Source organism: Leptodactylus fuscus, chromosome 6 (genome assembly GCF_031893055.1).
Source record: "Leptodactylus fuscus isolate aLepFus1 chromosome 6, aLepFus1.hap2, whole genome shotgun sequence".
In the NCBI taxonomy this organism is placed as follows: domain Eukaryota; kingdom Metazoa; phylum Chordata; class Amphibia; order Anura; family Leptodactylidae; genus Leptodactylus; species Leptodactylus fuscus.
The window spans coordinates 113,201,125-113,226,216 of NC_134270.1; the positions used below are offsets into that span (position 1 = coordinate 113,201,125).

At 42.9% G+C, this 25,092-nt stretch overlaps 1 protein-coding gene across 1 annotated transcript; it reads right to left on the reverse strand.

Moving 5' to 3' along the window:
* Positions 1–143: 143 nt before the first annotated feature.
* On the reverse strand, positions 144–25,092 carry R3HDML (R3H domain containing like). Its single transcript, XM_075278644.1, has 5 exons — positions 24,770–25,092; positions 16,505–16,623; positions 7,493–7,625; positions 1,352–1,467; positions 144–437 (listed from the first exon to the last, which is right to left on the reverse strand). Exons 1-5 carry the CDS (start codon positions 25,028–25,030, stop codon positions 305–307), a joined length of 762 nt encoding a protein of 253 aa, XP_075134745.1. The 5' UTR covers positions 25,031–25,092; the 3' UTR covers positions 144–304.

Sequence of the window (25,092 nt, forward strand, 5' to 3'; positions counted from 1 at the left end):
AAATTACTATGTATGGAATAAACATGTTTGGCCATCTGTAGGGTAAAGCCAAATAACTTCCCCTATAAAATACAGTGAACACCTAAAATTACAATGAAAATTTGGTCTTCTAGGAGGGTGGTCTTCTGAAACAAGATGGGTATAATGCATATTATATGGTGGAACTAAAAATCTGTCACAGAAAAGCTCATCTGTAAAAGGAGGAGGTCTTCATAAAGAGGTGGGTTTTTTTTGAAGATGTTTCACTGTATAACATATTCATCATTGTATAAAGAACAGCTTTGGAGTTTCGGCAGTCGCAAACCTAAAACCAGTTGAGCTTATTAGACTTCACACCGGAAAAGCACATGTTATTGCTGCACATGCCCCCATAACTGGGGGGACAAGCCGAGCACGGTCTTCCCAGTTTGTAAGGAGCTTCTCCTATCCAATTACCCCTAGAAACAGAAAATTAGGTTATTATTAGTCTAAATAAAAAGCATATTCATTTAAGGCCTCGTTCACATCTGCGTCAGTAATCCATTCAAGGGAGTCTGCATAGTGACCCCCCTGAACGGACTACTGAATGCATTGGCAAGCGGTTTGCAGTGAAAGCACATGGACCCCATAGATTATAATGGGGTCCATGTGCTTTCTGCACGGTCTCCGCACGGAACATACGGACAGAAAAGTACTTCACAATCTACTTTCCTGTCCGCATGACTCCTGCGGACACCTCACGGAAAGCACACAGACCCCATTATAGTCCATGGGGTCCGTGTGCTTTCACTGCACACCGCTTGCCAATGTGTTCGGTAGTCCATTCAGGGGGGCTCCCCATGTGGACTCCCCCGAACAGATTACCGATGCAGATGTAAACGAGACCTAAGAGCAATTACCACAGGGCGTCTACAAGATAACAATGAATGGTTAAACTGTGTGCGAAGCACTGAACAGCTTACCATTGAAAACTACTAAATAGTGCCCCTATAAGCAAGGTATAATGTCACCATATAAACAAGAATATAAATCATGTAAAACTGCTTATAAAGTACAAGAATACAAATGCTATAATACTTTCCCCTATGTACATGAATATAGCTATTACCAACTATGTAAAGAAATAAAACTGCTATAATACGACCCATTTTACAAGAATTCATTAATTTTAATATTAACCACACACGGATAATAATATACATCTGACCAATTTTTATATGACATAGAAGATCTTGGAACCCTGGATGCCTCTTTTCTGAATGACAGTAATGAATAAATGAAGAGGTCCTTGTTAGGTCCTTGTTATGATGAACTTTTCATTTCCTTCAGATGAAATGGAAAAATGCCAAACCTAGGAGAAATTTCCACTTACTTTATGGAATAATTGCAGACCAGAAGGACAGCTTGTCTCCACGTACTTCCCCACACGTTGATGTTATTACAAGTGTTGATGGCACAGCCTATTTTATTGGAGGATGCCCACACCATCTGCAAAAGAGGGGACTTAATTTTTAGTGGTTTCAAAAACAAACTTGTATCAAACTTGTAGTACTATCCATATAAATTTTATGAATTTAAGCATATCACAACAGGGAGATATTGATATTTGGGCCTTGGAAGACATGCTTGCTGGGCATCACAAGCAGGTTGGTGCTGGATTCTTAGCAAAGTTTTGGTAAGGAGTCTCACCCCCGTTTCTGCCACATATAGGAAGGTTATTCATGTGTGCACACATCCCTATCCACTAAAGTCAATGGGAGCTTTGGAGACAGGTGCCAAAAGACCCTCTGCCGCATATGACACCAGTATTATAAATGGAACGTGGTAGGTGGGGGGCCTTGGTATAGATTATAAATTGTGGTCCAAAAGCTTCAAGTTACACGTCTGCCCTGACAAATTCTCTTTCAAATTGTACTGGATGTGATATAAGCAGATATCCCTCACTTGGACTCTAACCACTGTGGTCGGTTTCCTACAAAATATCCAAATTAAACAAAACCCGATCTCCACTGACGTTAACGAGTCCATGGAGACTAATGGTCGGTGTGTCATCATTGAGCACAAGTTCAGTTTGAAGAGCAGCTCTGGAGAAGTGGAGCAGTTAATCAAGGGATACGAGGCAGAAGACTCAGTTGCGTGCTGGAGGACTAGGTCCAACACAAACATTGCAATAGATACGTCTATATGAAACTCACCGCAGATCCTCAGCCCAAGACTTGTGCGTCAAGAACTACACTTGCTGATTTCATGTTCCTGCCATTTGGCCAAAAACATGTTGTAATGGTTTATTTTTGACCTAATGTTATAATATCTGAGCCTCGGGAAGGAAGAAAAAAAAATAGCAGATCTAAGGGCTCAAAAATAATACAAGTTTTATAATTCCTACAAGACGATTTATTTCCAGGAGCCAAACCAAATGTTTTCTATTCCTTTTAAGGTTCACAGGGAGGATTGCTGAAAAATTAGCTGCTCAAAGTGAAGCTTGATGACCTTTAAGAGGGTGAGAAGCCAACCTTAACAAAAAATATTTCAAGCTGTAGTTAAACGAACCTGTCAGTAAGCAGGAAAATGGACATCTCTAATATGCCCTAACTAATGAACCCTGAAACTGAAGTTGTGTATGACAATGTGTGAGATAGTCCAACAATAGGTCCTTTCAGCTAGCAAATGTATCAAGAAGGTTCATATAACACCTTTAGGTTCAGGCTACATGTTGCAGAAAAAACTGCTTGATTTTTTTTGTATTGCGTCAAAGCCAAGAATGGCTTCAACAGAAATGGGAATTATATAAGAAATTCTTATATTTCATCCTATTGCTAAATTGACTCCAGGCTTCTAATTATCAGGAATACACGTTCCTAGGAATGTCCATTCCTCATTATTACCGTACGGCCGGGTTCACATGGGGTTTTTAGGTCCAGAACCTGAGGCGGAGGCCGCTTCGGGTTCCGGTCCACAATATGGGTGCAGTGCATCGGCATCCAGTCACGCACTCCACTGTGGGTTAGGCCCAAATGAATGGGCCTAGTCAGGAGAAGAGAGTGTCTTCAGGCGGATTCGCGAGGTGACTCCGCCTGAAGAATGAGCATGTCCGTTCTTTTTCTAGGAGCCAGAACAAACTGCTCCCGGAAAAAAAATCTGACTGGCTTCCACTGATTTCAATGGGAGCCCTCTTTTTGGTCAGATATGGCCTGAAAATCCTGAGCAAAATACCCAGTGTGAACTCAGACTAATTCTACAGCTAGTCATCTGACCAAGGAGCAAACTCATTGGTCTGCTGCTTGCATCTTTTATGTAGTATAGACACCCTGCCCTTTGTTAACATGGATGTGCAGCCGAATGAGGGTGGAACGATTGCAGTAGAGATCTTTCCATCCTTGTTCATTTCGCACTCTGTGTTACTAGGCTAATGCAAATGAGCACCGATCAACATATTTCTCATTGATCGGCACTTGTATTGGTCCAGGATCAACTATTATAAAAGCACCTCATATGATGACCGCTTTCAATTTTTAACCCCTTCCCACAGGTGATATTTTTTGTTTTTTGTATTTGACTCCCTGCCTCCTAAACCCCATAACTTTTACATTTTTCTTCTCTCAGAGCCATAGGAGGGCTTAATGTTTGACAAATTGTTCTTCATAAAGATACCATTTATTATTCTGTAAAATGTAATGGGAAGCTGGAAAAAATTTTAGAGTTGGATGGAATCGTAGAAAAAAAGTCTTGTGACTTTCTTACGGGCTTCTTTTTAATACCATTCACTGTGCAGCCAAAATAACAAGTCACCTGTATTCTATGTTTCCCTAAAATTCTGGGGGCAACAAACTTATATGGTTTTATTTACATTTTAACACCTTAACAAACATCTAAAACTTTGCAAAAAAATGTTTTTTTTCTTAAAGTCTCCATATTCTGACACCCGTAACTTTTTTATATTTCTGTGCACAGGGATGCATAGAGGGTCATTTTTTGCGGGGCCGGGTGTACTTTTTAGTTATACTATTTTGGGAAATGTCTATTTCTTTGATCACCTTTTATTAAATTTTTTATTTCAGGCAAAAATAGCAAAAAAAAAAACCCCGTCAGTTTTGATTTTTTTTCCTGCTACAGCTCTCACCGTATGGGAAAAATATTTTTATAGATTTGTAGACCTGGCATTTTTGGACACAGAGATACCTAATGTGTAGGTTTTTCACAGTATTTACCGTAAGCACTTTTCTATGTGCTTTAGTGAAAGGGGGTGATTTGAATTTTCAATATATATATTTTTTTCTTGCATTTATTAGACCCAGGGGTGAACCTGCCCCTTTCGCTGCCCGAGGCGAACTACAGAAAGCTGCCCCCTGGGAGGAGGGGGCGGAGCGGAGAGCGAAGGGGATGGGGCGAAGCAAAGGGAATGGGGCTTAGCAGTGTTCGCAGGCAGGGAGAGGACCTGCTCTCTGCCTGAGCGTGCTCGGTGCTAAGCCAGTCCAGGACAGCTTGTCCTGGACTGGCTTAGGTAATCAAGAATGCCGCCCTCCCTGGGGCCCTGACATAGCGCCGCCTGAAGCGGTCGCTTCAGGTCGCCTCATGGGAGGTGCAGCACTGATTAGACCCCCTAGGGCTCTTGAACCCCAGGGGGTCTGACCATTAAAAGCATTACAATGCTAATGTATTGCAAAACATCAGCACTTCTATTGCAGGCTATCAGTCAGGATTTGGTCCAGAAGTTGATTGAGAGCATGCCAGGGAGAATTGCAGAGGTCCTGAAGAAGAAGGGTCAACACTGCAAATATTGACTTGCTGCATTAACTCATTCTAACTGTCAATATAAGCTTTTGTTACTCATAATATGATTGCAATTATATTTCTGTATGTGATAAAAACATCTGACAAACACACATAAAATCCAGAGGGCAGCAGATCATGTGAAAATATAAGATTTGTGTCATTCTCAAAACTTTTGGCCATGACTGTATGCTAATTATGTTCCCTATTGTCAGGTGGGTGGTCCTGAGGTCTCTGCTCCAGCCATGTACTGCCCACCTGACACTAGACAGCCTAAATAACATATTGGATGGTGAAACTACCGTAACATCACCAATTGCTCAGGAACAGTGGGGGCTAGAGAAAAAATTTAAGCAATGTTGGAATTAGCGGAGCAGCACCTATTCCATGATGGAGAGAGCTGGTAGAGGTGGTGAAAGGTCCTCTAGTAAACAAGTGACAAAATGGGAGTCCTTTTTGTGCTTCTGAATGGCACAAAATGGCTTTTTCACCTCTCTACCCTCTATGCTAAAGCATTACATACACAGCTATAAATTAATAAAATCCAAGTTTTAATGAATATTTTACCATACACTATGTTATCACTTTGCTCAGCTGCTCTTGCTCTATAACATGCCACTGTTACATCAGACTGCTTTTTCAGATTCTTTTTAAGATTGGGGCCCCATGCAGTGTAAACCACTGCGTTTTACAGTGTTCTTTGGATGCGGCATTTCAGCAGTGGTCTTTTCCTCAGCGCTTTTTCATTCCAGCTTGTTACGTCGGGCTTTAGGCTGGAGCTTCAATACCAAATCAGGGCTTGTCCCCGAGTGAAACTATGCAAAGTCCAGTTTAGGCAAAGGATCACAGCCTCTTCACAATAGGAATTGGTGAAAGCCTTATTAGCATTTGTATTTGCAGTTGTATAAGATGTGAGCCAGAGAGCAAAGCAGGACATCTAAAAAATAACTGTCCTGATCGATCTTAATATGGATTCCACAGCTGATTCCACTGCAGAATCCATGTCTTGATACATTTCACTCATTTAGGCTCATTCATCTGCATCTGAAAGTCATGGGAATAGAACATGCCTGGACTGTATATTAATGGTTTATGTTAGAAATTGATATGATTGCCTCTAAAAAATAATTAGAGTAATTATCAATTTAGGCATTTGGAGAATATTTTACTCAGCACCTCATGTGCCTATCCTGGAAAACCCTATTAATAGTGTAATTCAGAATCAGCAAAGACGTGTGTTTTCTACATCTCCAACTCCACCATCTGCAAACTTCTTCAGCAGAAGCACAGGACTCATTGAGACCCTGGGCTGATCATGAAGAAACATCTGTATTCCTGCAGAAATTGCCAGCTGTCACTTAACACTTCTCTGGTGAAGGGAAAGTGAAATGTGAGAGGAAGCCGTTCTTCCCTAGAAAATAAATATCTGACTGTACGATCGGACGCAGGAAAACCGTTTATGGAAAAATATTTAACTGCCTGCAGATGGATGGTGAGGTGCCAGGGCCGGGGGCGAGGAGGCCGGTGAGCAGTGATGTTACTAGAAAGTAGTGGCAGGGGAAATAGAGTCATTAACATTCTTTAAAGGGATCCTATCATTCACACACTATTTTTTCTAGGTACCACGTCAGATTAGCCTTAAGAAAGGCTATTCGTCTCCTACCTTTTATCATCTTCTCTGTGCTGACGTATGTCTACAATCCCGATTTTTGTCGATATGCAAATTAGCTCTCACAGCACTGGGGATGGGCCTCAGCGCTCAAACAGCACTGGGGGCGTCTCCAATGCTGCAAGAGAACTCTCTCCAGCGCCGCCTCCATCTTCGTCAGGAGCATCCTCTTCAGCCTCTTCTTCCGGCGGTGGCTTGTAAGTTCTAGGCCTTGACCCTTGGGCAGAGCAGACTGCGCATGCCCACAGGCCACAGGAAAATGGCCACTTGCACAGTATTGTAAGCGGACATTTTCTCGTGGCCTGTGGGCATGTGCAGCCTGCTCTGCCCAAGGCCCGAGGCCTAGAAGTTACATACCACCGCCGGAAGAAGAGTGCCAAAAAGCAAAACAGGAACAACTGTGGTGGAAACGCATTGCAAATTTTCCGCTTCTATTATACTTATATGGAAACCGCCAGCGTTTCCATAGGTATAATTCATATGCTGCGATTTTCAAAAATGTAATGATTTTGGAAATCACAGCATTTCTACAGTGGGTATTTTTATGCAATGTTTGGCTGGGATTGGCTTCCCATCCTATTCACTTTGCAGGGACTGTAAAATGCTGCAGTTTTATTGCCACACCCAGACCATGGCATTGATTCCACGTGGGGCTTGAGCCTTATTTACATTTCTGCATTTTAAGTATGTATATCATTTTATGGTTTTTTTCACTGAATACAGACCTGTGAAAAAAAGGACATGTTTGTTTTTCTCTCTGATGCTAATGCATCGTGGACGTATCACACTAACAAAAATCTATGGGTCCATAAAAAAGAATGGATGGCATCCATGTGTTATCCATTGTACATTTTACCCATGTTACAAGAATTAAAAAATTAGGCCCATCTGTGCCCCCATAACTGCAGTCATCAGATTATTTATTTTTCGTAGAGACCTCTCAGTTTACATACATACACCAGCTAACAGTCTCATTTACCATGGGACTGTCCCACACATCAGGTGACAATAGGGGTGGAATTTTGTATTTAGAGCAAATGACTTTAAAGAGACTGGTGCGTGAGTGGAACATACCTGTGTATAGTGGCTGCAGACCGAGCCGCTGCATTTACTGGGGCAGCTGGGATTACATTCTCGTGGGTAAGGAAAAGAGTAATGCTGCCGCTCGTCATACCATGACTTCACCAGGTCTACTATAGCTCTATACCTGCAAGACAAATCCATACAAGATGGACATGGTATCACTTCATGCTCCTTGTCCCAATACAAAACAGAGTCCCCAACATACCATTTATTAAATCAAAACCCCTATATGATGGAAATACACAACTATTGTGAAACTAAAACTCCCAACATGTTGAGAGTTCTAGGTTTTTGTAATTATTTCATTATATATTTTCATGGGACAACACTGAAGATATGACACTTTGATACAATGCGCAAGAAATTGACACTATTAAAGGGGCTCTATCATCAAAATTCAGCCCTATGATCGCCACATATGTGTGAATAGCCTTTAAAAAGGCTATTCAGGCACTGCTAATGTATTTTAAAAGCCCCCCCCATTTGAAACTAAGACCGTAAAAACATATATGCAAATCATACTTAACGTGCGCGGTGGGCAGTTTGTGCACTGGTGGACGTCATCTTCGGTCCTGCCCTCCTCTGGTGTCTTCTTCCAGTGACGTCCTCCTGGGCTCTTTCTTCCACGCCTTCATCTTCGTTTCTTCCAGCGGGTTGTGTTGAAATCCCATGCATGCTCAGTATCACTCCCTCCGGAGCGCTACTGCGCAGGCTCCGGCACCATTTTTGTGGTACTTCTAAGGGGAACTGAGCATACTGAGCATGCACATTATGCTCAGTTCCCCTTAGAACTACGTGAGCATACTGCGCATGCGCAGTACGGTCGTGAACTTCCATTGACAAAAATGGCGCCGGAGCGTGCGCAGTAGCGCTCCGGAGGGAGCAATACTGCGCATGCACGTGATTTGGATGAAACCAGCCGGAAGAAAAGAAGATGGAGGCGGGGAAGCAAGAGCCCAGGAGGACGTCACTGGAAGAAGACACCAGAGGAAGACGGGAAGATGACGTCCACCAGTACACAAACCGCTCACCGTGCACAGTAAGTATAATTTGTATATATGTTTTTACGGTCGTAGTTTAAAACGGGGGGGGGGGGGGGCTTTTAAAATTCCATTAGTAGTGCCTGAATAGCCTTTTCAAAGTCTAATATCTGAGGCTCATAGGGCTGAATTTTGATGATAGAGCCCCTTTATATGTGGGCACCGGACTGAACTTCAAGGAGGATGCCCTGGAGTGGTTGGGATGTGCTATTAACAAGTTTAACCCTTTTTCCCTTCCCTTTCACTCATTCTCCTGTCAGCTTACCTGGCCTGGTCTTCTATACATGAGTCCCCCTGCGAACTTCCGGTTGGCACATGCGCAATGGAAGGGCGGCAAGAAGACTTCCTGTTCCTTAGTGAATTAACCAGGGCTGGGTATGTACTTCAGGGTATGGTCCTCGGGTTACGACGAGCCTGCTGCAGAACCTCATTTTCTGAATGCTATACAGTGTATAGCATTCGGCAAATGAAGGCTGATTGTGTAGCAGGCTCGTCCTTGCTACGAGCAGGTAAGTATGCTGTTACCAGTTGACTTTTTCTCATTGAAATGAATAGACCAGCGTTGATTGGCCAGTTGCCAGTGATTTGGCCAATCAACGCTGGTTCTGCCAGAGGCTCGTCTGAGGAGGCGGAGTCTAACATCGGACTATTCATTCCAATGAGAAAAACTCTTGCCTGCCCGTGGCAAGGACGTGCCTGCTGCAGAATCAGTGTTCATTTGCCGAATGCTATACATATATATAGCATTCGGCAAATAAATATATATACTGTATAGCATTTAGCAAATGAGGTTCTGCAGCAGGTTCGTCGTAACCACGAAACAGTATGCCTATACCCCTGCTAGACATGGCAAACTCTCAAAACCGGAAAGAGATCTTCGACCGGAAATAGGAAGGGCGGGACTTAATCCTTTGTTATTGTTGTCAAAGGGGGACTCATGTATTTAGTAAGTACAGGCTATTGTTAATGAACAATAAAGTTTGCTGGAGAGTTGGTATGCCCCATGTTGCATCAGAGCTCCCCCTATTCTTAGTGGGCGTGTCTTTGAATGGTACAGCCCCGGCCGGGAAAAGGGGCTTTCCCGGCACACATCTTCATTCGGCTGCCATCAGAACCAGCTTTTCATAGACGCAAGAACAAGAAGTCTGCTCAGGCACAGCCCAGAGAACCTCCTTCCCAAGGGGCTTCGCAACCCAGCGCCGTCGTGGTATCGCCAGTGTCAGTTCCTATTTCTGATGTTCCACAACCATCTGTCTTGTCCGGTGAGTTTGATTTTGCAGGGTCTTGGGGGGGTAGTTCTAGCAAAGAATCTGAGCTGCTTTTGGCAAAGTCTGATGTTGAATCCGTGTTTCGGTTGCTTCCCGTTCACCCCGATTGTCACCATTTGTTGGGTTTTAAAGTCGACGGTTTTTACTATTATGACATGTGTCTGCCGATGGGTTGTTCCATATCGTGCCACTACTTTGAACTTTTTAGCTCCTTTCTGGAGTGGGTGGTGCGTTATGAAACAGGCCTTTGTTCAGTCACGCATTATTTAGATGATTTTCTCTTTGTCGCTCCGGCTGGTAGCCAGCAGTGTGAGTTTTTGTTGTCGACGTTTCGTTTTTTCATGGGTAAGTTCGAGGTTCCCCTATCCGATGACAAGACTGAAGGCCCGACTACGTGCCTTTCTTTTCTTGGCATTGAATTTGATACAGTGGCGATGGTCTATCGCTTACTGGCTGATAAGCTTGAGAAGTTGCGTGGGCTAATCAACGTTTTTTTTGGTGTTCCGAAGGTGTCTCTTAAACAGATGCAGTCCCTACTGGGCATGCTTGTATTCGCGTGCAGGATCATGCCCATGGGGAGGGTTTTTTCCAGACGGTTATCACTAGCAACAAAAGGCGTTGTTGCACCACATCACAAAATCAGGCTTACTAAGGTTTTAAAAGCGGATTTGAGGGTTTGGCAATCCTTCCTTGAGAGGTACAATGGGCGCACATGTTGGCAGGAGGCGGAGGTCTCCAATGGTGAGCTGTCTCTCCATACTGATGCGGCCGGGAGCTTGGGTTACGGTGCCATTTTTGGCTCCAGATGGAGTTCCGGGAGTTGGCCTGAGATTTGGAAGGAGTCTGGCTTGTGCCGTAATCTGACGCTGCTGGAAATTTTTCCAGTGGTCCTGGCAATAGAAGTATGGGGTGATTTATTGGCAAACAGGAAAGTAGTTTTTTGGGTGGATAACATGAGCGTGGTACATTGTCTTAACACATTGTCATCTTCATCCCTTCCGGTCTTGGCGCTATTGCGTCGCATGGTGCTTAGATGCTTGGAGCATAACATATGTGTAAGGGCCCGGCATGTACCGGGAATAGAGAATCAAATGGCTGATGCACTGTCGCGTTTTAATTGGCAGGAATTCCGCTCTCTTTGTCCGGAGGCTGCACCGGAGGGTGTACCATGCCCTCCCATCCTATGGGAATTAGTGACCCTCGACTGATGCCACTTCTCCACTCCTCTGTTACTCCTGCTACTTGGTCCAGCCACGGTAAGGCATGGGATGCTTGGCTAGCTATGTCAGAGGGAGTTTTTTGTATTTATAGCATCAGGGATACGTTGTCAGTTACTTCTGCTTACCTGGGTTATTTACGGGATTTGGGTGTATCTGCGGTAGTTGCTCAGAAGCGGTTAGCTGGGGTGGGTTTTCATCTTCGATTACGGGGTGCGCCTGATGTCACTAGTCATTTTGCTGTTCGCCAGGTATTAAAAGGCTGGCGAAAAGAATACGTGCGGAAGGAGTCTAGGAGGCCTATCACGCATTCGCTGTTAGTCAGATTGTTGGAAGTTTTGTCGTTAGTTTGCACTAAAGAATATGAGGTGATTTTGTGGTCTGCCGCGTTTTGTTTGGCATTTTTTGCGGCGCTACGCATTGGGGAATTGTGCTCGGTTAGTAAGACTAAGGTGGGTGGGCTTCAGGAAGCCAATGTGGTGGTTGCCAATGGGATTTTGAGGGTCAAAATCAGTAGGTCCAAGACTGACCAATACGGAAAAGGTGTATGGCTCACGCTGAGACCGGTTGGAGGTCCTGCCTGCCCGGTGGTCAGTGTGTCACGCTACATGGCTTGCCGTCCATCTGTACCACTTTTTCTGGTTCATGAGGATTTGTCCCCTGTCACTAGATATCAGTTCACTGGTATGCTGAAGCTTTGTTTGCGTAGGCTTGGGGTTGATGGTTCGCAGTTTGGTTCCCATTCCTTTCGTATTGGGGCCGCTACGGATGCTTTTAGGGCGGGTTTGGTAGAGGAGGAGGTAAAACGTATTGGGAGGTGGAAATCTAGCGCTTACACGGGTTATGTCCGTCCAGAATTGGTTTTGTAATAGGCTGTTTATGGTATGTTTTTCTTTCAGACGAAGTTGATCCGGTGGTGATTCTCTTAGGACATTCTTTCATTTATTGGGCGCATCAGCGCGCTGAGTTCCGGCCCGGTGGACGAAGCTTTGGCTTGCAAAGGATCCAAGTGTTGTGGAGGGGATATCGCGGTTTGAAATGGGCGCAAGTTTTGCCTGAAGTGGTTTCTGTCAGTCAATCAATACGTGCTCCGGTTATACTGCTCCTGCATGCAGGTGGTAATGATCTCTGTTCTGTTAGGATGGTCGATTTGCTCGCGGTTATGAGGTCTGACCTGGATAGGATTCCTGAGTTTTTTCAGTCATTAGTGATCATTTGGTCTGAGATAATTCCAAGACTGGTGTGGCGCGGTGCTAGGAATGCTGAGGCCATTGAGAGGGTTAGGCGTTCTATTAACGCACGTATGGCCAGGTTCGTCAGAGCCAAGGGTGGGGTAGTGATTAGACATAGAAGGCTCGAAGGTGACAATAGTGAGTTTATGCGACCAGATGGAGTGCACTTAAATGACTTTGGGAATGACGTGTTCCTTGATGATGTGGAAGCAGGCATTGAGCAGGCGTTGTTTCTCTTAAGTGGCGGTCGTAGACCGGTGTAGGGTTACACCGGTCTCTCCATGGCGGTGGTTCAGAGAAAATGAAGGGGCGGACCGGAAGCCGGACGAGCCCCCCGGATATCCGGGGCGGGGCTTACTCCTCCAGTTCCAAATGTTAATTACAGTTATGCAAATGAGTTAGAAAAAAAAGGTTAAAGGTTATGACGTTAATAAGAGTTAATAAAGCTGTGGCCGAACTACCGCCCATCAAAAGGTGAAACTGTCTCTATAGTCTTATTTAATGAGGGTCAAAAATGAAAGGGGGAGGGATAGTTTGTATGTTGGTGCTGTTAATCTCCAACCAGTCATGTGGGCACCGGACTGAACTTCAAGGAGGATGCCCTGGACTGGTTGGGATGTGCTATTAACAAGTTTACCCCTTTTTCCCTTCCCTTTCACTCATTCTCCTGTCAGCTTACCTGGCCTGGTCTTCTATTTAGTAAGTACAGGCTATTGTTAATGAACAATAAAGTTTGCTGGAGAGTTGGTATGCCCCATGTTGCATCAGAGCTCCCCCTATGCTTAGTGGGCGTGTCTTTGAATGGTACAGCCCCGGCCGGGAAAAGGGGCTTTCCCGGCACACATCTTCATTCGGCTGCCATCAGAACCAGCTTTCCCACCCTCCCTCCCTTTAACTGGTTTAAAAAAAAATAAATAAAATTATATATATATATATATATATATATATATATATATATAAAAAGGATTTGAAGTGTTGATTCCGTGCCAAGGGTTATCCCATCTCATGATTGGCTGATTTTGGTATATGTCTCGCTAAGCGAGTGGCTGATATGTTTTAATTTCTGGTTTGTTTTTTCAGTGAATCCTCGCCTGTTTATGGCAAGTCACAGCTGGCGTGCGGTGGTTCAGAGAAAATGAAGGGGCGGACCGGAAGCCGGACGAGCCCCCGGATATCCGGGGCGGGGCTTACTCCTCCAGTTCCAAATGTTAATTACAGTTATGCAAATGAGTTAGAAAAAAAGGTTAAAGGTTATGACGTTAATAAGAGTTAATAAAGCTGTGGCCGAACTACCGCCCATCAAAAGGTGAAACTGTCTCTATAGTCTTATTTAATGGGGTCAATGAGGGTCAAAAATGAAAGGGGGAGGGATAGTTTGTATGTTGGTGCTGTTAATCTCCAACCAGTCATAAGCTGTACACTGACTACTTTACATTGTCTCAAAGTGTCATATCTTCAGTGTTGTCCCATGAAAATATATAATAAAATAACTACTAAATATGAGAGGTGCACTCACTTTTGTGAGATACTGTGGCTTGGCTTCATAGGAAAGCAGTGTGTGGTGAAGTGACCCTCACAAAAGACTAGAAACACAGTTCATGTGCCAGCTCCACAGTCTATGGATAGCTGCAGAGTCCTGGTCTGATATCTGCCACTCTGCACAGATCACTGTTTGCTTATCTCTATTTACTTATACAGGGAGGACAGGCAGGAATACTGATTATGTCACAGATGTTATCTGATGGGAGATTTAAAGAGCATTTCTCCATAAAATTAAACATTTTATTTATAGTTATACCTGTGTCTGGGAAAGTTGGGTGACAACCAACAAAGCCTCTATCACAACAACCACAGCTTTCCCACAAATGTAATTGACAGCCTTACTAGGTATAAAGTGATAGTTTCCCTGCTCTGTCAGTGACTGTAATGGCAACAATATATGTTCACACTAAGCTTTTAGCATCCCACGTAGCATCCCACAGCAAAAAAGTGCTGCAGGAAAAGCCTTGACGGCGACACATTGTGGATTTTCGTGCAGCACTTTTCAAAGCAAGTTCGTAGAGGTTTCCTCTGTGGATCTTCGGGTTCAATTATATCTATAGGGAAACCGATGGCGTTTCTGCATGTATATAATTGACATGCTGCAATTTCCAAAACTGCACTGTGGGGATGGAATTTGCCTCAGCCTGGAGATGTGGTGCATCTTTGGCACAAGAAACAATCATACACCAAAGATGCGCCACATTATCTCTCATCTATGCCACAAAACTGGCACAGATATGTAGATATGTGTCTGTTCACATGTTTTTTTGGTCAGTTTGTCAGGTATCGCAGCTCTCATTCATTTGTTGGAATGAGTCTAAGATATAATACCAAGACAGTCAAAGGGTGGCACTGTACCAGGAAAGTAAACAGTTTTTTTTAAAACTCTCTAAGGGTTGGTTCACATTTGCTTTTGTATTCCATCCATGGAGAGTCCACATGGAGATACCCCGAACGGAATACAAGGGCAATTGCAAGCGCTGTGCTGTCAAAGTGCACGGAACCCATAGACTTTAGTGGGGTTCGTGTGCTTGCTGCGGACCGCACATAGCCGTGTGGAGCACACATTGTGGGGTCCCTGTTCTTGTCAATCACTGCCCGCACAAATCATTCATGTGGGCAGTGCGCAGCAAGCACACGGACCCCATTATAATCTATGGGGTCCGTGCGCTTTGACAGCACAGTGCTTGCAATTGTGCTTGTATTCTGTTCGGGCGGGTCTCCATGCGGACTCCTTCCGGACAGAATACAAACGCTAATGTGAACCAGGGGTCAGGCTATGTTCATATCTGCATCGGGCTTCGTATTGTTCTGGCCCATGCCTGATACAGTTCAGACTAATTTTATAATCTCTTTTAAATTTTTTTGATGACTTGCATGGACCAGAGCTGCAATACCAGATACAACCTGTGAGGAGGCGCTGTTTTTGAAGTCATGTTTTTCTAACCTCATACAATGCTCCATATCCTTCTGTCTGGTTATGGGTACATTCAAGAAAATTTTAATTTTAGAGACGAGGCTCTTTAAGAAAAAAAAACTCTTGCAGTAAATCTTTACAAATCTATCATGGTCACTTTGAAATTCATACAAAACAATGCCAATATACATGGAGCCCTTGTCACTTTTCCTGACACCTATATCAGAATAACTAGGTGAGGATTCACAGACATACTTTGTATGGCATATTTATCAAAGCCAAATAGCTAATCGCAACCAATTTAACATAATGCAATCCAAATTATGATCGGTTGTTTTGAGCTTCAAGACCATTTTTTGAGAAATAAAACCTGCCTCCTGACTAGATGAGAGATGGGGAATGATGACATGGATAGTCACAGTCAGAGGTGTAACTTGATGCTTCTGGGCTGCGATGCAAAATATATAATGGGCCCCACTCATCTTGTGTTATCTATAAAACTGGTCTTGAGAAGCGTCTAGGCCCCCTGAGTCTCCGAGACCCAGTAGTTATTGCTACCATTGCACCCCCTATAGCTATGCCGCTGGTCATCACAAGTCACTGGGTGTTATGGATTCCCATAATACCCTAACTTTCTATGTAAACTTGTATTGCAAATCAAGGCACTTCCTCTTTCATAGATTAATGGGTAGGGCAACATCATAATTTTAAGAGGGAAGTAATCTATTATCACCAGTCCAGGCATCTATTCAGGATCTATAAATGGCCTTGAATGTTTGTTAACCTCTGTATTCAGGGTCATCACTTGTGGTCTTATATCAGGTATTAACCAGCATTTATATGTTTGGTACTATGTCTGGTTTATCATGACTATAGGGGTTAATTGTATTATTTCCAGAGTCTTAGGGGTTTAGTGGGTGAAGGAATAGCTATCTTATACCCCTAGCGAATCCCATCACTGCTTTGCGGTAAAATACAAAAATACACACAATGGACATGCTGCGATTCCCAAAACCATTGCGATTTTGGAAATCGCAGTATGTCAATTATACTTGCGGAAACACTTACGGTTGCCATACAGGTATAATTGAAGTAGAAACCTCTGCGAAATTTCTGTGAAAAGCGCTGCAGGAAAAAAACACAATGCGTTGCCGCTATGGTTTTTCCCACAGTGCTTTTTTTGCTGCGGGATACCACGTGGAGCCTTAGCATTAGTTCTGTCTCTGACTGTGAGTGTTTCTAAAAAGTACCTGTACCTCTGTGGATTAATTCTGGTGAATGAATTACCTTCCAGAATGGATGGAGAGATTCTGACCCACATAACGCATGAGCTGGTTAGGTCCATGGTCCCATTTGCACTGGTTGGCCCATGCCTCTGCAGATTTAGCAAGGCGTTCGTCCCACACCTTTATGAAGGAAAGAAATTACCATAGACATTGGTTAAAAGGCGTTATAGCAGACAGAAATAAATGAATAGTTCCATTACACCTTTCCTTACAACTGATGGGTTGACCAGCTGACTGCTGCTGATCCAACCACCGAATCCCCCAGTAAACAGAAGCTGGTGTTTGCTGCTCATTCCCACTACATTACATGTCGTTCTTGCAGGCTGTGAATGGCTCTATCGCAAGAATGAGTGGCTCATAGCTAGTGGTCCCAAGAGGAAGACCCCCTCTATATATGCCATAATAGATCAGACAGACAGGGATCATAACGGTCCACTTTGCTAATCCTAGAATTATGGTCAACTCAAAAATCATTTCTAGTATATGAAGTCATAGCACATCACTATTCTAGTATCACAAGTACGAAGTACCAGCAACTCATTGCCCTTTAACACTAATATCAGTATGTAGGTATCATTGCGCTAATAATCGAGGAGTCTCAGAAGCCTCAGTATATCATTATTCTAGTGTCAAAGTTATAGAGTTCCAAGTGTCTGTTACAAGTCTAGTGATCTCAGAGTCTCAAGCTTAATCTTTCTAGAAATCAAAGCATCAGTGTATCTGTGCTCTAGAACAGAGGTCCTCAATGACTGGCCCCCAGACCAGGGGTCATTGGAAAAATAGGCTACTAGGTGTCAGATGATGCTCCTATGCTGTGTGTAATACGCTGCAATACACTCAGCATACAGGCATCATTTGACACCTGGTAAGTGTCTAGAGGACCCATTTTTGGGAGTATTACTTGTGGGGTGCACTACTACAGTAACAGTGCCCCCTGAGTGATGGTCCCTCTATCCTACCTAAACTTTGTTAACGGAGAGCTCTCCTTATCACCCCTAATTGAGTGAGGGCCCGTGCCCTACCCATGCTTTTACTAAGCCTCCCTCATAGATTGTAAGCCCTCGCGGGCAGGGTCCTCTACCCCACTGTGCCAGCCGATCACTATTAGTATGATATGTACCTGTATATTTTGTGTATTGTATGTAACCCCCAAATGTAAAGCACCATGGGATTAATGGTGCTATATACAGTCCTATGAAAAAGTTTGGGCACCCCTATTAATCTTAAGCATTTTTAGTTCTAAATATTTTGGTGTTTGCAACAGCCATTTCAGTTTGATATATCTAATAACTGATGGACACAGTAATATTTCTGGATTGAAATGAGGTTTATTGTACTAACAGAAAATGCGCAATATGCATTAAACCAAAATTTGACCGGTGCAAAAATATGGGCACCTCAACAGAAAAGTGACATTAATATTTAGTACATCCTCCTTTTGCAAAGATAACAGCCTCTAGTCGCTTCCTGTAGCTTTTAATCAGTTCCTGGATCCTGGATGAAGGTATTTTGGACCATTTCTTTCTACAAAACAATTCAAGTTCAGTTAAGTTTGATGGTCGCCGAACATGGACAGCCCGCTCTCAAATGATCTGAAAACAAAGATTGTTCAACATAGTTGTTCAGGGGAAGGATACAAAACGTTGTCTCAGAGATTTAACCTGTCAGTTTCCACTGTGAGGAACATAGTAAGGAAATGGAAGACCACAGGGACAGTTCTTGTTAAGCCCAGAAGTGGCAGGCCAAGAAAAATATCAGAAGGGCAGAGAAGAAGAATGGTGAGAAGAGTCAAGGACAATCCACAGACCACCTCCAAAGAGCTGCAGCATCATCTTACTGCAGATGGTGTCACTGTGCATCGGTCAACTATACAGCGCACTTTGCACAAATAGAAGCTGTATGGGAGAGTGATGAGAAATTAGCCGTTTCTGCACGTACGCCACAAATAGAGTTGCCTGAGGTATGAAAAAGCACATTTGGACAAGGCAGCTTCATTTTGGAAACAAAAATTGAGTTGTTTGGTTATAAAAAAAGGCGTTATGCATGGCGTCCAAAAAGAAACAGCATTCCAAGAAAAACACTTGCTACCCACTGTAAAATTTGGTGGAGGTTCCATCATGCTTTGGGGCTGTGTGGCCAATGCCGGCATCGGGAATCTTGTTAAAGTTGAGGGTCGCATGGATTCCACTCAGTATCAGCAGATTCTTGAGAATAATGTTCAAGAATCAGTGACGAAGTTGAAGTTACGCCGGGGATGGATATTTCAGCAAGACAATGATCCAAAACACCGCTCCAAATCCTCAGGCATTCATGCAGAGGAACAATTACAATGTTCTGGAATGGCCATCCCAGTCCCCAGACCTGAATATCATTGAACATCTGTGGGATGATTTGAAGCGGGCTGTCCATGCTCGGCGACCATCTAACTTAACTGAACTTGAATTGTTTGTCCAAAATACCTTTATCCAGAATCCAGGAACTGATTAAAAGCTACAGGAAGCGACTAGAGGCTGTTATCTTTGCAAAAGGAGGATCTACTAAATATTAATGTCACTTTTCTGTTGAGGTGCCCATACTTTTGCACCGGTCAAATTTTGGTTTAATGCATATTGCACATTTTCTGTTAGTACAATAAACCTCATTTCAATCCTGAAATATTATTGTGTCCATCAGTTATTAGATATATCAAACTGAAATGGCTGTTGCAAATACCAAAATATTTAGAACTAAAAATGATTAAGATTAATAGGGGTGCCCAAACTTTTTCATAGGACTGTAAATAAATAATAATAATAATAATAATAATAATGGAGCTGTCCTTACCAACAATAAGTTATGCATGATATGGAGAGAGATCTCTCTTAATAAAGTATAGGTAAATGCATAAATATAATAGTTAAATATGCACTTTGTGTTTTCTTATGAGTTGCCCAATTGTCCCAATACTGCTGTGCCCCTAACCCTGCCGGACCATGGAAAAGTTAGTACAAAAAAGGTTGGGGACCGCTGGTCTGGAATCACTATAAGTTTTTTGGGGATTTATTATGCCTTTCTTTATAATCTCTTCACTGCCAGAAGGCACACCTCATCCCTAAATCAGGTGCATCCTCCAGTTGGGTCATGCAACAACAGTCACCAAAATCTACTCCATTTTATAGCTGGCTTAGATTTCAGATATCATTTACACACTGATAAAAATTATCATAGATCTGGCAAGGCCCTAGTAAGTGGTAAGGGTAGTCCAAAAACACCACTTTAAAAAAAACACCAATTTAAAAAGGCAGAAACCTGAGGCCTGTAACTTTTTTACGCAACAAATGTGGCATAGAATAATAATAAATGTGCCCAATTGTGTATTAGAATTCTCAGAAAAAAATTGATTCTCCGCTGCCTCAATGTTAAGGTTTCACTGTTATTAAACCTTAAATCAATGTCTGTTTCATTAGAAGATCGATAAACATTGGTACAAGTGATCTTTTACTATACATAAATTGCTTGCTCGTTTATTGTCTTGTCCTAGTAAGGACTCGTTCACATCTGGACCCGGTCTCCGTTTTGCAGGTTTCCGTTTCCTGCCCGAAACTGGACAGGAGACTGAAACCTGCAGTCATTTTTCAAACCCATTCATGTTTGGAAAGTGTCCAGCCGTGAGCACCGGTGAGCGTTTTTTGCTCTTCGCGGCGAAACCGGTATTTTTTAACCGGACACAAAGTCGGACATGCAGGACTTTGTGTCTGGTTAAAAAAAACGGTTTTGCTGCAGAGAGCACAAACCGCTCACAGGCGCTCACGGCTGGACACTGTTGACAGAAGACAGAAACCTGAAAACGGGGAGCGGGCGTTGGTGTGAACCCAGCGTAACCACTGTGTACACTGCCAGTTATTTGAAAGCTTTTTAAAAAAATGTGTTCATGATGAAGTGTGTAATGAGATCTATCTAATAATATACAGGAAAGCTAATATCATAATGTCATTGATGATTCTAAAAACTTTTGACTGAATTAGACCCTGTACATACTTCAGCTCTGCCAAAAATTTGATTTTTAATGCAACATTTTCCAAGTCAAAGGTCTGAATCCCTTGTAGACACATCTTGAGTACAATTTATATGGCCTATGACCTTAGGTTCCAAGCACATAACGGAGTGTACCACCCAAGGAGGGCTCCAATAATCCATTTCTGATCCGATAATTATAGAGCAGGACCTACCAGGTAGGAATGGGATGGAACTCCACATAAAATGAATAAAGCATGGAAGCACTTAGGTGACACTCAGATGTTATCTGACTGTGATCCCAGTGTCTTCTTTTAATAAACTGGCACCACTCTTCCTGTAGGGTTTTTATACTGACTTGCAGATTGGAGTCGGAAAGGATTTTTTTTCCCCTGAAATGGGGCAATTGGCATAAGCCTCAATAGAATTTCTTGCCTTCCTCTGGATCAACACTGTAGGGGATTGTAGGGTTATAGGTTGGACTTGATGGACTAATGTCTTCATGTGCATAATGTGCACAAGGCCTCATTCAATGGGCCAATTAAAGTGTATCAAATATTGTCAACTAGAACAACGCACATGACCTATCCACAGTATTAGATTGGTACAGGCCTAGGCTGCTGGAATCTAACCAATCAACTGATGCAGCTGCTGGAAGCCATATACTAAGTATATGGCCATAAGTAGTCCTGCTTCTATTCAAGTAAAGGTTTGTTCACATTTGTGCTCGGTGTCCAGTGTGTGCAAAACTGGACATGGGACGGAAACCCGGAGGTCAGCTTTAAAACCCATTCACTTGAATGGGTATGTAAAGGTGACCTCCAAAGTCCACGGGGAAACCGTTTTTATAGCCAGACACAAAGTCGGACATGCAGGACTTTGTGTCCAGCTAGAATAAATGGTTTCCCCGCGAACAGGCCACAGGTGGACACTGGAGGTCACCTTTGCAAACCCATTCAAGTGAATGGTTTTTAAAACTGACCGTTTTTTCCATCCCCTGTCCACTTTCGCCAAGGCTGAAAACGGCAATGCGTTGTAATGCACAAACCGGACACGGGCGCAAGTGTGAACGCCCCGTAAAAGGGATCAGTGCTGTTTTTCAAGATGCCACCTCTACAGCGTACAGAGCTCCATGCACTGTACGGAGCTTCTAGTGCATATGGTATAGCAGTGGCGCCTGGAACTGCATCCCCAATCCCTTTCACTTTAATAGGAGCAGGACTGCTTATGGCCGTACACTTAGTATATGGCTTCTGGCGGCCACATCTGCTCATCGGTTTGGAGTTCAGATGTCAGATCCCGACCAATCTGATACCAATTACCTATCCTATGGCTTGGTCATCAGTATCACAAATCTTCAAATCTTGAACAACCCCTATAAGTTACATCAAAGGGCAAGACAAAGATTCATGGGAAATGTCACATGGTACAGAAACTGAACCGGTGATCTCCTTTGATGCCCATCTTTAGTAACTTTTTGATGGCTCATATATTTATGGTAGGATTAACACATCTGGTCCATGGACCATAAGTTGGACTTTCCAATATTTGATCTGTCTTGCTCTGACAGCAAGAAAAGTTTGAAATTTTTAATGTTCAAATATAGCGAAGGAACAAAAAAACATTTCACAAACTTGGCTCTGTCCAGCAGAAACATACATCACATCTGTACAGAGAAATCTACACAGACATCTTATATGCCTAAAAGTCATGAAATGTAAATATTAGAATGTTCCAAAGTGGGTCTGTGGTAAGGAATTTGTTTCATAGACAGGTTGTGGAACTAGGAACACCTGCACAAACCTGAATAGTCAAAGTAAAGCTTCCACAGTGTTACAGGGGCTCTATCATTCAGAAAATGGATTTTGAACTAAGAATATGTCTGAATACCCTTTAAAAAGGCTATTCAGGTGCTGCCTCCAGTTCTTCCAAAGACCCCTTGTTTTTAGTAAAAATCGATAAAAACTATATGCTGCTGAGGCTCACCGAGCACCCTGGGCGTTCCCCAAGGCCAGCGAGCACCACCCTCGTCTTATCTCAGTAACACCCCTCCGTGGCTTGTGCTCTATTATGCCCTCCTCCTCCGCACTTGCTGTACCACCTACATCCTCTGTTGTCTTGCTCCTGACGCTTCAAATCCCGCGTATGTACAGTAACACTCCGTTCTAAGCGCTATTGCGCATGCCCGAGCGCCATTTTCTTGTAGCTACCTATAGAACTAAGCATACTGCTCAGTATGCTGTTCTATAGTGAGCTACAACAAAATGGCGCTCGGGCATGCGCAGTAATGCACGTCCAAGCGCATTTTGTTGTAGCTCGCAATAGAACAGTATACTGAGCAAAAGGTATTTAAAGAAGCAAAGGGTATTTAAAGAAGACCACATCTCCTGACATGTCTGTTTTAGTATATACTTGTATTTCCTATTAAATAACAATCCTACAGCATTTTTCATTGTGAAATCCTTTTGTTAATACTCCTAAAAAATTTTGAATGAGGACAACTGGGTGTTTTTAGATGGGGACATGTCAGGGTAAGTTCACAGGGGTTTTTTTGGTCAGGATTTTCAGGCCATATCTGCCTCAAAATCCTGACCAAAAAAACGGCTCCCATTAAAATCAATGGGAGACGGTCAGTTCTTTTTTTCCAGGAGCCATTTGTTCCGGCTCCTGGAAAAAGAAGCAACATACTCATTCTTTCAGGCGGATTCGCCTCACAACATCTGCCTGAAGACACTCCCTCTTGACTAGGCTCATTCATTTGGGCCTAATCCGGAGCAGAGTACGCGACTGGATGCCTTTGCACTGCACCGACATCCAGTCCCGTGTGAACTTACCCTCTATCAGTACTTGGCAGTCCCAGACAATGTCAAGACACACCCATTTGACAAGAAGAATGGTAGCACAATTTCTAGAGGAATAACAGGAAATAGCACAAATTAGTTTTAAAGGGAGTCTATCATTAAGAAACTAAAGTTTCAAAATTCTTTTATTCTTATGCAAGGATATTGATACTAAATGTATGCCTGGAATAGCCTTTATAAAGCCGAGTTCACTATGTGATTTGTTTAACATTGAGTTTCTTAATGATAGACTCCCTTTAAGAAAATATAGTGTAAAACTTTTATTTTCTGGAGAACACATGTATGTATTAAAATAGACAACTTTGGAGAGGTGACAGATGATCAATTGTTCAAATACTGTAGCTTTTGTATTTAAATAAAAATTGGGCATCACCACCACCTGCTGGTCAGAAAGGGTACAACAGAGTTCTAAGGTGTTCGCGCTGTATAGACAAAAGGTTATTTGAATTGTATGTAAACCTGGTTTTTTTTTTTTCAGAAACAGTAGCCCTGTTTCCAAAAGAGCAAACAAATAAAAAACATTTTTTTTCTAACCGTTGACAATGTAGGGATATAGTTTGAAACCCTTTATAGCCAGTATACTAGATTAATTAAATATTGCAGAAATAGCTGAGCTGCGTTTTTCATAAATCGGTCTATAGATTCTATGTTTAGCTATATTCCCATGTGAGGCTGTATACACAGAGAGCTTCTTTGCATGAAGAACAGCATGCAGCTTTTAATTGCCGAGCGCATGCTACTATAAATTTCACCTGTAGGCTAACAGCTAGTTCACCAGAGCTTTTCAGTTTAATGTGACGTCATGTGTGCCCGGAGAATGAATGAGCGTGAGGGGTTGGATAGCAGACAAGTAAGTACCGCCACTCCATAGCATCTTGTAGGGGCGCAGGTCTAAAGTGATCTGAGGTATACAAGTAGAAGTGTGGTAGAGCTTTAGCACACAGGGGGCACTAGGTTCACTCTAGCGTTAAAGTTTCCGTTCTTGGGGACCCCCAAAAAAGAAACCCTATGTGCTTAAAAAGCAGTTACCTGCGTAGAGTATAATGGGGTCCGCCGGGTTTTCACCTGAAATCGGCGCACAGGACTTTTTTTCTCCGCATATTTTAAACAGAAAGCGGGATGGAGTCCCCAAACAGTCACCCAAGCAGGTGTAATCGTAGCCTGAAATTTATAGCAATATCTACAAGGCATTGCTACAATTAAAACTACATATACTTCTTCAGCAAAACCCAGATATTAAAAAATAAGATAAAGACACCTGGTGGTACTACAATAAGATTTGTCAAAAGATAATTCAGCTCTGCTGCCGGCCAAACTCAGCCTGCTACCTTGGTATATATATATATATATATATATATATATATATATATATATTTATTTATTTATTTAGCCTATCCAATACCGTTACTTACCATGTATTCCATGTTAGCAGCTGGAGGGAAGACCTTGGAGCGCACCTGGTTATGATAGTCCAACAAGGCACTCATGTCTCTGGGAGATATGTAACGTTTCCTCCTGTTTCTAGGAATCCCGAAGCCAAACATGAGGTCAGCGTCAGTGCTGTTGGAAGGATGCATCAGTTCAGTAGCAGTGGCCAGCACAAAAGAACTGGAGAGCTGTATAATCCACAGGAGCAAGCCAGGGAGGAAGGGATGGACGTGTATCAATGTCATATCTATGCTCTGTAGGACGCAGCAGCTACTGATAATTCCTTACTTCTCTCCTTCCAAGACCT